The sequence below is a fragment of the Micropterus salmoides genome, unplaced genomic scaffold (genome assembly GCF_014851395.1).
Source record: "Micropterus salmoides isolate LMB-PRFRI ecotype aquatic unplaced genomic scaffold, ASM1485139v1 Ms_hic_scaffold_20, whole genome shotgun sequence".
NCBI classification, from domain to species: domain Eukaryota; kingdom Metazoa; phylum Chordata; class Actinopteri; order Centrarchiformes; family Centrarchidae; genus Micropterus; species Micropterus salmoides.
In genome coordinates this window covers 23,420,806-23,433,203 of record NW_024041151.1, presented here as the reverse complement: position 1 = coordinate 23,433,203, position 12,398 = coordinate 23,420,806, and the positions used below count along the sequence as shown (strand labels likewise).

Here is a 12,398-nt window from a genome sequence, read left to right as displayed (position 1 = left end):
CGTGATTAACCCATACATCTCTGCAGCATCTTTCACTTGCCATGTTTCCAATTGTCAAGCGAATGTGTAGTGAAACATAAAATGTTGCAAAAAAGAAGATGAAAGTAAGGTGTGTTTCCACAAACTGGTATGTAAGGATTAAACTACACTACAGTATAGTTCTGTCAGAAGTTGGCAGTATAGGCTACATTATGCATGGCTGTAATAAACAGCAGGTTTGGTGGTAAATCTTCTGTCAATCAAATAATCATTTCTAAATTATTCTTGACGTTCTCTTTCCAACCATAATTGTTGACGATACAGACTTTACAGTCCAAAATCAGTGGGTGAGCACACTTTCATTTCTGACAAAAAATCTTTACTCAAGGTCAGCTTACTGGCTTTTCTGGAGCTTTAAAATACATCTCATGGTCTTACTCAGCAGGCAGAGTTAACCTAGTTTGATCTAATAAAAATCCAGTGAGTGGTCCTTGGGTTAAAAATTTTTGTAACAACTGAAGTTTCCGAAGTCAACAAAGAACTTTCTCAACGATGTAAATTCTTCTGTTTTGGCTGGATTTTAATTCTGATGTTCAAAAAGGTTATGTTAAAATATGGAGCAAGACACTGACACTTTACATTTCACTAGAAACCCAAATGACTGTCTTCCACACCTACATGAGTCATGAGTTTTTGATCTTTCAGAGTCAGATAGAAGCTTCTGATTAACTCTCTGACTGATGGCTCCTTGAAAAACTCCTTTTCACTCTCACTCTGTAGCTCAGTAATGTCTATAATCCAGCGATCAAAGGAAGCAGAGTTTTCTGACTCATTTGATACTTGCTTTTTAATGAGCATGAATGTGGTTGCCTTTAAGTGTTATGTGTGGACCTGATTCACACCCTTTTGGTCCACTGTGCCCTCTTACATTGAGGCTTTTAACACGAGCCTCCCCTAAAGAGAACAAAGGCTTACTTTGGATCCCTATAATTAGAGGCCAGCCTGGATCTTATCCATGCTTCAGCATAACAAGACCTAATCATGTGATGGGCTCACATTCTGCACATTAAGCTTCATTCAAGGGTACATGCGTCTTTGATTGCTGAATGTTCAGAAAGAGTTCCAAGTTGGTGTTAAGAGGGTCCTCACTTTCTTTAGAGCGAGGGTTAAATTAACGAAAACTAAATCATGGGGTTGTCTGAGGAATATTTGAGGATTGCAGAGTGCTCGAGAGTGTTAAAGTAAGGAAAAGGAGACAAGCCATGCAGTGCAGAGTCTCACTCACCCACAATTCATAGGAGAGCAGAGTCCCATGAGTCTGTGGGGAATGCCGCATGTTGAATAGGTGAGAGGGATGGAATGGTACAGCACAGGAGATGTGACAGCACAAGAGTTTATGAGCAGTAACAAACACATGCACACGCATACATACACATACAATACACACTTGAATGCTTATGTGTTGCAGGCATAAGTAATAATAGTAATATAGCACTCTCAAACGGCTCATTCTGCATAATGAGCACTTTTAATATGTACTTCTACTTGATGCAGGACTGTCACTTGTAATGGAGAGCTCCGGCATTGTGGTATTGTTACTTTTACATGGATCTGAATACTTTTTCAACCACTGGCACACAAAATATCACACAAACACAGTGTATACAAACAAATGAACCTCATCAGAGTCAATTGGAGTTTAATTTCCATTCATTATTACTCTGATGATGTGTGTCTATGAGTATGAAACTAATAAAAAAGAGGTGATATTTTTTTAATATCCCATATATGGTGCAATATTGAGTATGATTCCTTATTGCATTTTCAAGTATAGACTACAGGGGATGGACACCATCAAAACAACAGATGTTCATTTCAATCCAGCACAATAATCATCCAGTAAAGACGGCTTTTTTCAAGGTAATGATGTTCGATTTTTGTTAAGACTTTGTCAGAGAGGTACTCATTCAACTCTAGGGTCCTTTTTAAGGCTGTACTTTGTGGTGGAGTTGCACCGGATTGCATTATATTGTGAAATGTAGCTAATATTTTGCCTTTCAGCCAGCATATTTGTTGCACGGTTGTTGTTATTGGATTGCCCTATACTATGTTCATGTTATTGTGTCCATACCCTGTAGCCATTTCAGGCACCAAACCTATATGATCTCAGCCACACAAAGCAGAAACAGTTCTGTGGTGAGTCTGACTCAAGAGTCTTTAAAAAAACCAAGCTAAAGCTACCAGCTTCATCAGTCTAAGACGTGACAATTTATTAATAGCTGGAATTCAGTCATATTCAGCATCAAACTTGTGTGGAACTAAGTGCCTGCCATCAACATGAGTAGCAGCACAGAATACATTATTGAATGAAACACATTACTTAATTACATTGGCATTAATGGCATTAATATGAGAGGAGGAAATGGTTACATTTACATTCCAATTTGTACTTGTTTTAATAGGATTTATATTGACATGATTTGAATATTTTTCTTGACAGAAGCAGAAACACTTTTGAGAAACAGTTCCTTGCTCATCACAAGGCCGTTTAGTATTTCTTTATCAGCGCTGCACTGGTGTGACTGCGTTCTGCACTGGTCGTCAATATGCCAGTCAAAAACAAAGCTTTGATTCTTAAGCAATCTGTTGCTGTCTCTGCAGAAAGACAGAGAAACAACATCGCCACGCCTGTCTTGTCTTGTTACAATGCACATTGGCTAGTCATACATTTGTAATGAGAGGGAGGTAACAAAAAAGTGCAACTCAATGTGGAAATGGTGACCAGATCCCCAATAGATGCCAAAATATGGTGAATTTGTGCTGCAGATACCTGTACGGTCATAGCTGTGGTTTTTGATTTGGCACACTAGCCAGAGGACGTGTTAAACAATAAATACAAACACCAGTGCAAAAACTGCAGGAGGCAGGTGACTCTGAACTGTAAGTTCATGTTATGTGTAATTGTGCTAAAAGTATAATTTGGCGATGTTTTGGGGGTATTTCTGTTTGGTTAATTATTTGATTTGTGAATATTATCTTTCCTTATCTCTGAAGCAAAATATGATGGTATGCAAAAGATGTAAACAACAAACAGTTGTTGCAGATGAGCCCTGTGACCAAGGTTTTGAGTTCCCTAATTATAATTGATTAATGTAGATGGCTGAAGTTTACTTTATTGAGGTGATTTTTAGAGTGTCCTTACTGAAAATAGCCTGCTGTGGCTGGAAATGAAGCTATGAGAGAGGTGAGAGTGAACCAAAAGAGAAGTTGTGGGCCACAAAGCTAAAGACTGTGCTGAAACTCACACTAAAGCTCTGAAAAGCCATGGGGAGCTGCAGATTCAGGTGATAACTAAGAGAGGCCGCTTTCATATTGTCACATTGTTTTCACATTGTCATTTGATACATTGTTATAAAAATATTGATTATATCTGCTTTGAATTATTGCATGATGCTTTACAGTAAAAAACAAAACAAAACAAAAAAACATATATATATATATATATATATATATATAGAAGGTAGTTATATGAATACCAAACATAATTCTTTGGAACAATGCTAAAATAATTACATGAATTATTAATTTGTATTGTTGTTTTTTTTCTATTAGTGGTAGTAGGTTCTTGGAAACGTTGTTTTGAAACACAGAAATTAATGTAAATCATCCAAAAATGTAAATAATATGTAGTAAGACCCAAAAGATGGATCTGTTAAATGAATTAGTTGTGTCATAAAAGGAAAGGAAAGGCAGCAAAGCTCTAAACAAAACATTTTAACTAGGAGTGACAGATATAGAGTCATTGTTAAAGTGGGTTCTTGCAGGTTTGCAACCAGAGATAAATTTATTTAACACATGAACAAGTTTTCTGTTGTCCAACACTGATGCTAAAAACACAGAAGCCTGTCTCAAAGGATTTTATCATTTGATATATTGAGTAAGTAAAGCAGTGTGTCATCTGCAAAGAAACGAAAATGTACACTGCGTATTTTGTCAACCAGAAGACGTATATGTAATTAGAAAGAAGCTTGTTATCTTGCTTCCAGTCTTCTTTCTCACTGCCTGTATTCCCTAAGCAACCAAATCTTTTTCCCTCTGCCAGCTGCAGTTTGCATGCAGAAATCCTCACTCCCCAAACTTCTGTCAGACATATACATAGACGTGCGCCTTTCATCTCAGTCCAGACATGGAACACTTTGGTTTCTCAAAGTATTCAAACTAGTGTTCTATGTTTAAATTTGGATATAGTGACTCTCTTTTGGTGTGCTCACCTCACATTGCAAGACTGCGAGTCTTTGTTGAGCTTGTTGAACCAGGACTGCTGGGCCTGGCGGCATTCTGCTCGCGTGATCACACCGTCTTTATCCAGAGCAAGACCCAGGAATACTGACCGTGCCTTGTCTCTCTCCTTGGCAGTCAACAGACGCACCAGTGAGTTCTAAGAAAAATAAAACCCAATGTTTGAGATTAGGTTTCTTTAATTCACTCATAGTAATTCCGTTCCCATTTCATGCTTTTGATTGCTGTAATTTGGGGGCCTGGAAAAGGTATTTTTATTACAATAGCACTCTCTGACATAATATACTAGCACTGTTTTACTCCATGCTACCCCAGAGTCACACACAGTCCATAAATAGCAAATTTAATCTCCCAAGCCAAAAACACGACACAATATTTAAACAGTTTTGTTGAATTTGTCCCTGAGCCTTTCTAGGCACACCAACAACCTATGTCTTGAAGATACCTTTTTTCAATTTGTAGAACAGAATTTACAAGGATGTTACAATGTAGCAACATCAGGCAATTTTAAGTAAGGCTCAGAAATCTTTTGTTTTTCAGTAACACCATACTATGTGATCACTGTAATTGTGGATATCTGCCACCACATGTGAAAGAATGTGAACACCCTTCACCTATGAATGACTGCAACACATTAGTTTATTTTTGAGTAGTGAGACAAGGCAAACCTTCTCATCACTCGGTCTAGTTGCTTTAGATCACGAAGTGAATGATAGGATGTAAACACAGTAACTTTGCGTTAACTAAACAGAAAATTACGAGATTTGAAGAATCAAGTAAGAATGAGAGGGAAAGCGAGACAACAAACTAGTTAACCTGTGTGTGTGTGTGTGTGTGTGTGTGTGTGTGTGTGTGTGTGTGTGTGTGTGTGTGTGAGAGAGAGAGAGAGAGAGAGAGATATCTCCGCTGGAAAGACAGTTTTAATATTATCGTGTAGCAGGTTGCAGTGCAATCCACTGTTCTTGTACAGTATGTTAAGTATGGTCTTGATTTTCTTTTTCTCCTGGTTTAAAAACCTGTCGGGATGTTAAAACTCCCACCACAACAACCGCAATGTTCATACTGTACACTTCAGGGTGTGTTAAATTAATAAATGAGTGCTTCAAAAGTTCCACAACCGTAACAACCTCTGTAACGGTTCAAAGATGGATCGCCATGGGCTGTACGTGACCCGCCTTCAAACTCTGAAGCTGTAAGTGTTTTGTGTTGATTCTATTGTGTCTAGCACGCTCGACGATGTTGGACTAACGTTGGCCAGTCCAGAGAAACTGTGGACAGTAAGCCTCATTTGAATTTCACTAACTAAGGAACGTAGTGTGTCGCGAGCCTGCAGCTGTTTTTCATGTTGCTTTCTGTGGAAATTTAGTTACTACAATGTTACTACAGTGCAGTTTAGTTGTGGACAGCTATTCCGCTGCACACCGGCGCATGTGTGTGTGTGAGTGTGTGTGGGCGCGCGCGCGCGCTGCTGTGGTATGTAAATTGACATGATAGACATGCCCTGAAGGTAATGATATAGCTACGTCTGAAAAAGACACGGTCAAGCCACAAAAAGGTGTTTGCTTAGCAATATTGTTGATAAGCATGCAGCAGCTAGCTTGCTCAGACCATAAAGCTGCTGTTAGCGGCTCGCTGTGCAGTGAGGTGACAGATACAGACATTCTTACTCTGCTATATGGCACTAAATTACTTCACTGATGAAAAATGCAATAATACCGCATACTGTTGAGCCCCAACATACTGCCGTGGTGGAAATTACTTCACCTACTCCCAGCTCAGCCTTGTGAACTTCTTCCTGTGTAGTTTGATGTTGTTGTTATTCTTCAGAAATTCTGAGACTAAGGAACACTATTTAATGGTGTTTAAAACAGAAAATAAGAGATTAAAATTAGTTGTTTAAATAAACATATAATATTTTTACTTTGATTACAAATGGCATTTTGTTAGCAAGCAGGCATGGCATAAGCGGGATAGTACCACTTTGAACGTTCCCTGATTGTAAAGGGTGATGCTTTGCGTCAGGTAGTTCTTAGCCTCCTCTATAGTACCCTACAGCACCTTTTGTAATGCACAGTTACTCCGCAAAATCCCAATATTTCTTCCTAGAACAGAACTGAAGAAGTCCTTTGGATGAGGGATGAAACATCTTCCAGTATCTTCAACCAAGTCCAGTTGCCCTTGATTTTAACCTTCGTTGGATTTCTTCCTAGTTTTCTCTTGCTAATTTGCTGTGCAACACAGGTTATGGCTCAGTTTCAAGGCATTACCACTTAGGAGGAAATTTGGGGATTTTCGGGTGTATTAGCTGTTTGATAATTATGTGTTGAATAACGTCAACTTGCTTCCTCATTCTAATACTTTACCTCTGTGCGAAACTTCCTCAAAACTACCAGAGACTCAAAGTAGAGAAAGTCCGACCATTCGATGTGACCCTTCTTCTCAGGATCCAGCGCCGCAAACTGGGCCAGGACTTCCTCCTCCTGCTCATCAGTCAAGTCCTTATCAAATTGTTGCTTGGATGCAAAGTGGCGGTACTGCAGCAGCTCATCTGACACCAAGCATGACTCTACAGGGGCAAGTAAAAATTAATCACATTATGACCCAATTAGTAACCAAGCAGTCTTCCAGATATACTTAACGTATAGTGACTCATACTCTTCAAAGGCTGGACCACCTTATTGCCCTCCATCCACACATTTGGAAGTAGACAAGGGTGCGGGCAAATAATGTAATAACTTTTATTTGAGCAATCCAATTTAAAAAATCTAGGGAACAAAACAGTGTATGTGGGAGTGAATACATTTCTGACCAAGGTGTCAGAAATGTATTCACCTCATGGGTCTTAATTTGTTTCTTCCGCTAAATGTAGGACTTTATTGGCCTGACAGACAAGGCAGGGGTGTGCAGAAGAAGAAGAAAGCAGGTACTCAACTAACATAAAAATTATGCTGTGTAAGGGAACAAATTGGGGAATCTGGCCATGGTGTCAACGGAAGTACAGCAATGGGCAAGAGAATGCAAGAAGAAAGTGAGGTAACCCAAAATGTTTCTTTTTCTGAAAGACATATGGTCAGGATTAAAAAGAACCAGGAAGAGCACTTTTTTTTTTAGAAAAATGCTAATGTCAGCAAGCGAACATGCTCACAATGATGATGCTAACATGACTGTCTTTACCAGGTATATGGAAAGGTATATGTTCATCTTCTTAGTTTAGTGTGTTAGCATGCTAACATTCACTTACCACATTTACATTTATTCATATGTACTTTTATCCAAAGCAACTTTTGAGGAACAACATACAAGATTCAATAAAGCATCTAGCACTAAACAGTAAGTAAAGCTGAGGCTGATGGGAATGTCTTTATTTTACAGTTAATTGGTCAAGGAAAGTGTTGACATTTCAGACATTTCAGTCTTGACCAAAATGGTTTACCAACCCACCAACCAGCATCACCATCCTTAAAAATATTTTACCAAGTTCCCTAACTTCCAAATGTTTCATGTAAAAAGTGTCACCACCTTATGCCAAACTTTGCATTTCCTAACCTTTATTCAGTGACTCACCTGGGATGATCTTGCACTGCTTGAATGTCTCCATAAGGCTGTACATCTCTTCCTCCGTTAGGAGTAGATTCAGATTATCCTGCAGAAAAGGGCAAGATGAGGGCAGAGGATTACACTTAATAAAAAAGTGATGCTTACCCATTTCTTTTATAGCAAAGTGGTACGTTACTTAATGTTTAATAAGTGAGTGAGAGTGCACTAATTATATGGAGTTGGTCCCAGATGGGTCTCCTGCAATTAGCGACAAGCATATAAAGTACTGGATTATTGAGTCAATTTCAGCAACTATTCTGTTTCTCAAGTGATCCACATGATGTGCTGTTTTATCTCACACTCTCTTCATAATTGTGTCGTTAGTAAAAGAAACCCAGGAAGAGGGTATGTTTCCAGTTAATGTCAGGTATGACATTTGAGTGCAGAGAGGCTTGACATTTCACAAATTTTCATTTAACAACAAACAACTTGTAATTTCCAAAAATATGTCATGTGCTGTGCCAGTACATGCTAGTACGTAGTACCATGTTTTTTCACGCAATTCACAATTTTTTACAATTCAGTCCAGATGTCTAGAAATAATGCACTAATCCTATATTCATAGCAAACTGCAAAGTTTAATTAAGTGTGAGCATCTGATTGGTTAAAATACACAAAGCGCAGATTTCAATTATAAAAGTAAGTATATCAAAAGGTAATGTGGATAAAAAATATATTGGGCATTTGATTAAAGTTATGGAAAATGAAAGTCATGTCTGATGTGAAGATGTGTGTAATATATACATTTCTTCCCGGCCTGGTGTTGACATCAGCAAATCCACAGGCAAGGAAAATCACAGGAGACACTGATTTGAACATTTATATTTGTATATTATTTGTACATTATTTATCAGATAAGTGGCATGATGAAACTTTAATGGTCCCTTCGGGATTATTGAGGTAAATCAATTCCAGTTTGTTTACATAGTTCTTAATCACTAATGCAATCTGTCAGGGCTTTATAACATTATGAAATTAAATGAAAAAAACACCCTCATGCCCAGCAAAATCAGAAAGGGATATGTAATATGAAATAGAGAAATGGATAATAAGCAGATATGTCAGTGTCAACCAAGAATTATAGCACTATGAAGATGTTTCTTTTGTTTATTTCCAGTTAGACTCTAAAAGAAAAGTCAAGGCAGCAGTTGGTTGGAGTTGGAGATGATTTCTTTTAAATGTAATTTTTAAAAGATTCCCCTAAATATCTACAACAGAAGATGTGAGTACAATGCAATCATGACACGTGGTAATAATGAACAAAACCATGACACTATGACAACTGGAATTTATATTTAAGTATGAAATAAATAAGATCCCTTTCTAACGTTTGATTCACCCACAAACAAACGAGATTTGAAGAATTAAGTAAGAATGAGAGGGAAGGCCACATGGCCTCATTATATCAGCCACTGGAAGCTGAACATGTGCGCCAACAAGCTGTCTGATGTTCTGCATTTCTTCAACCTGTCATCAAGATCACAGTAACTGCCAACACTTTGCTACCCAACTGTCTGCAGCATTTACAGATCAAGAGTGCGTACTGTATGTGTAGCTAATTATTCATTTATTTATTTGCACTGCCTTGAATACTACCGTTCTTCCTACTAATATCTGGGTGGTGCAAGTGAGCTGTTGTGCTAAACCTACGTCATATTTCCCTCTAGTGGCCATTCCAAGGTCAAGATAATGAATGAAACACTGAACCAGGATAATAGACTCACGTCCTGTCTGCAACACTCTGAAAAAGTGTAGGGATGCAGTCTGGGACACTGTGTCCTTGTTAAAATTCTGATATATATCATTTTAACAAAGTGGACCTATTAGTATAAAGTGCCTAAGCAGAGTGAGAGCTATGGCCACACAGGGCTGCTGGTGTCAAAACCTTACATGCTTTCTTCCACATTGCTTTGTACTTACTCTCTAGTGGCTGCTCTCTGCAGTTTTTGTACAATTACAAAGGCCATTTAAAAGCCCAACATGTAGATACATTTCAAGAAAGCAAAGCCAGTTCAGAATAAACAGTAGTATGTGAAACAGAGCTGTAGCGCCATTAGGGACAATGTCTTCAAATCTATAGTGTATTGCTGAGCTATATATATTTGAATGTCATTATTGTGGGCAATGTATGTTAATAATAATATTAAAGAGGTATTATGCTCATTTTCAGGTTCAAAATCTTAATTAGGGGTTGTACCAGAACAGGTTTACATGGTTTCATTTTCAAAAATCACCATATTTTTCTCATACTGCACATTGCTGCAGCTCAACTTTTCACCCTATGTGTTGTACGCTCCGCTCTTGAGCTACAGAGTGATGCATCTTACTTGTATAAAATCTTTGTTGGAAGTTGCACATGCGCAGTTCCCAGATAAGGACTACTAGCCAATCAGAAGCAGAGAAGGGCGGGTCGTAAGAAACAAGGTAGTGTGATCCAAATCAAAGCTGCTTCAGACTGCGACCGTAACAGATGGTATAAGTTACTCACAAGTCCACAACCACACAGCATCATTGTTCCACATCTTATCTTAAACCACTACAAAAGTCACCATATTTCAACTCAATTTTACATAAAAATTGGCCAAACAATTTGAACGTTTGCTCAGTAGCTTTCACATCGGGTGTAACATTAGCTTTATAGCTATAACTTTAGCTGTGTTAGCCAACGTTTACAACAACTCCGCACTTGAACAGTCTGTGAAGTTACATTGCCGTGTTTATTTTAAATATAATTCACAACCAATAAAGCATACTTTCAGGTTGTGATTGTGAATTTCCAGGCCCAAACAGAGTCAGAGTTGCATCGTCTTTTAGGTTCTGATGATCTATGCTGCCTTGCCAAAAAATGCTACCATAGCGCAAATCGATAGACTGGACTCTACTCGTCCCTGCTCCGTTTTCCATTGCAGATAGCACCCAGAGATAGTACGTATCTACACAGCTGATTTCTCACCTCAAAACTTCTCAGAAGTGGATTTAGTGATGAAATTCCATACGAAAATGTAAAATATAAAACTTTCTGTTGCTGGCCTCTGTCTGGCACATGCAATGATGATGCAGTGAATAGTGCAGTCTGTCGTGTTTTCATGTTACATTTTAGTATCCCTCAGCTCGCTTGGAACCTTGATGGAGGTGAAACTAAAAAAAGTACCTGGAAGCAGGTACAGATGCAAAATTTCTACAATGGAAACCCAAACAAAGGCGAGTCGAGCCAAAGGGCCTCCGCTCAGACTAGCTTGGTTTGACGTTGTGCCTGACCCCGCTAGCCGCTTGGCAAGCTTTATGACGCGTTTTCATTGTGACGTCACAAGTAAAGGAAGTGAAGGGCTGGACTACAAACGAGCTGTTTTCAAGCGGTTCAGAGCAGAGCTTTCTGTGGGAGATGGGAACTCCCTTTGGGCTGGACTTTGGGCTTTTTCACTTTGCAAACCTGGTGTATGCACAAAAAAGATATATAATTCAATAAAGGAGAGGGGAAAAGCCAAAAAGCATAATACCACCTCTTTAATGAAACAGCTATGTTTCTCATCTCTCATGCACAGTCAGATATCAAGCTCAAAATGCAGCAGATCACTTTCAGCAACCGGTTGATTCCAATGCCTTCTGTTCCAGTCCAGCTATCTCTGCCTTTTATCTTCAAGTGGATAACTTGAGTATATTATTGTATATATTCCACCTCCAAAAATATAAATCAGATTTTCCTAAGCCATGTGGAAAAAAGTCAAAATTATGCATCTGTGTTATCCAACCTACCTTTGTTCTATTTTTAATTTAAATTATTATTTTTTTTAATTATCATGTGTGTGTGCGCTGCATCCTATTAATTCCCTGATTGATCTAAAATTCCCACAGGAATTCATAAATTGAAATGAGAATCAATGAAGAACAAAAAAAAGGATCATGCTATCACCAGGAAACTGCTTCCTTTGTTTGATCTATGACATCCTTTCTGTGTATCTCTAATCTGCAGTGTTATTATGTTCTTCAAGCGTTACCCAATAACAATAAGTACTACCAACTGTCTGCAAAACAATGAAATTGGCCATCTGCTGTGGATGCTATACTTATATTGGTATGTCAAAAATGAGCAACCTTAAAAGTGATTTAAGGGTTTATGCAACACCTAATGACAGCATTTGGAAAATAGTTTCTCAAAGACACAAAAGGCCCCTGGGGAAGAAAGTATAATAATAACAATTCGTTCTAATCTTATTTTGTCAGGTTGCATAAATTTGAGACTGTGCTGTCCAGGAAAATGACAGCACTGATTGTGTGTTCAAACAGCTTTAAATAACCCAAAGTTAGACTCAGTACCAGAGCAGGAAGTTTAAAAAAAATCTTCTTATTGATTTCAAAGCTGTTGTTTCTATGTGAACAAAATTCAGATGACTGTATATGTGAAAGGTGACATCTTGACAACTTCTAGATTATGTCATACAATAAGATAATTAGCACCAAACCTTGCTGTTCTACTTATGTATGTGGAGTTTTACAAACTCTGCTCTCATTAATCTCATTTCCAG

At 38.2% G+C, this 12,398-nt stretch overlaps 1 protein-coding gene across 2 annotated transcripts in view; it reads right to left on the bottom strand.

Moving 5' to 3' along the window:
* Window positions 1-12,398, bottom strand: part of phf24 (PHD finger protein 24) — a 32,607-nt gene that overhangs the window by 3,912 nt on the left and 16,297 nt on the right. The window contains exons 4-7 of one of the 2 annotated variants that reach the window (XM_038734674.1): window positions 7,843-7,921; window positions 6,642-6,844; window positions 4,251-4,417; window positions 1,265-1,297 (exon numbers count right to left, since the gene is read on the bottom strand). In XM_038734674.1, the coding sequence (XP_038590602.1) occupies window positions 1,265-1,297; window positions 4,251-4,417; window positions 6,642-6,844; window positions 7,843-7,921 (482 nt within the window). The remainder of the gene's footprint in view (window positions 1-1,264; window positions 1,298-4,250; window positions 4,418-6,641; window positions 6,845-7,842; window positions 7,922-12,398) is intronic. The other variant, XM_038734675.1, reaches the window with a different exon arrangement.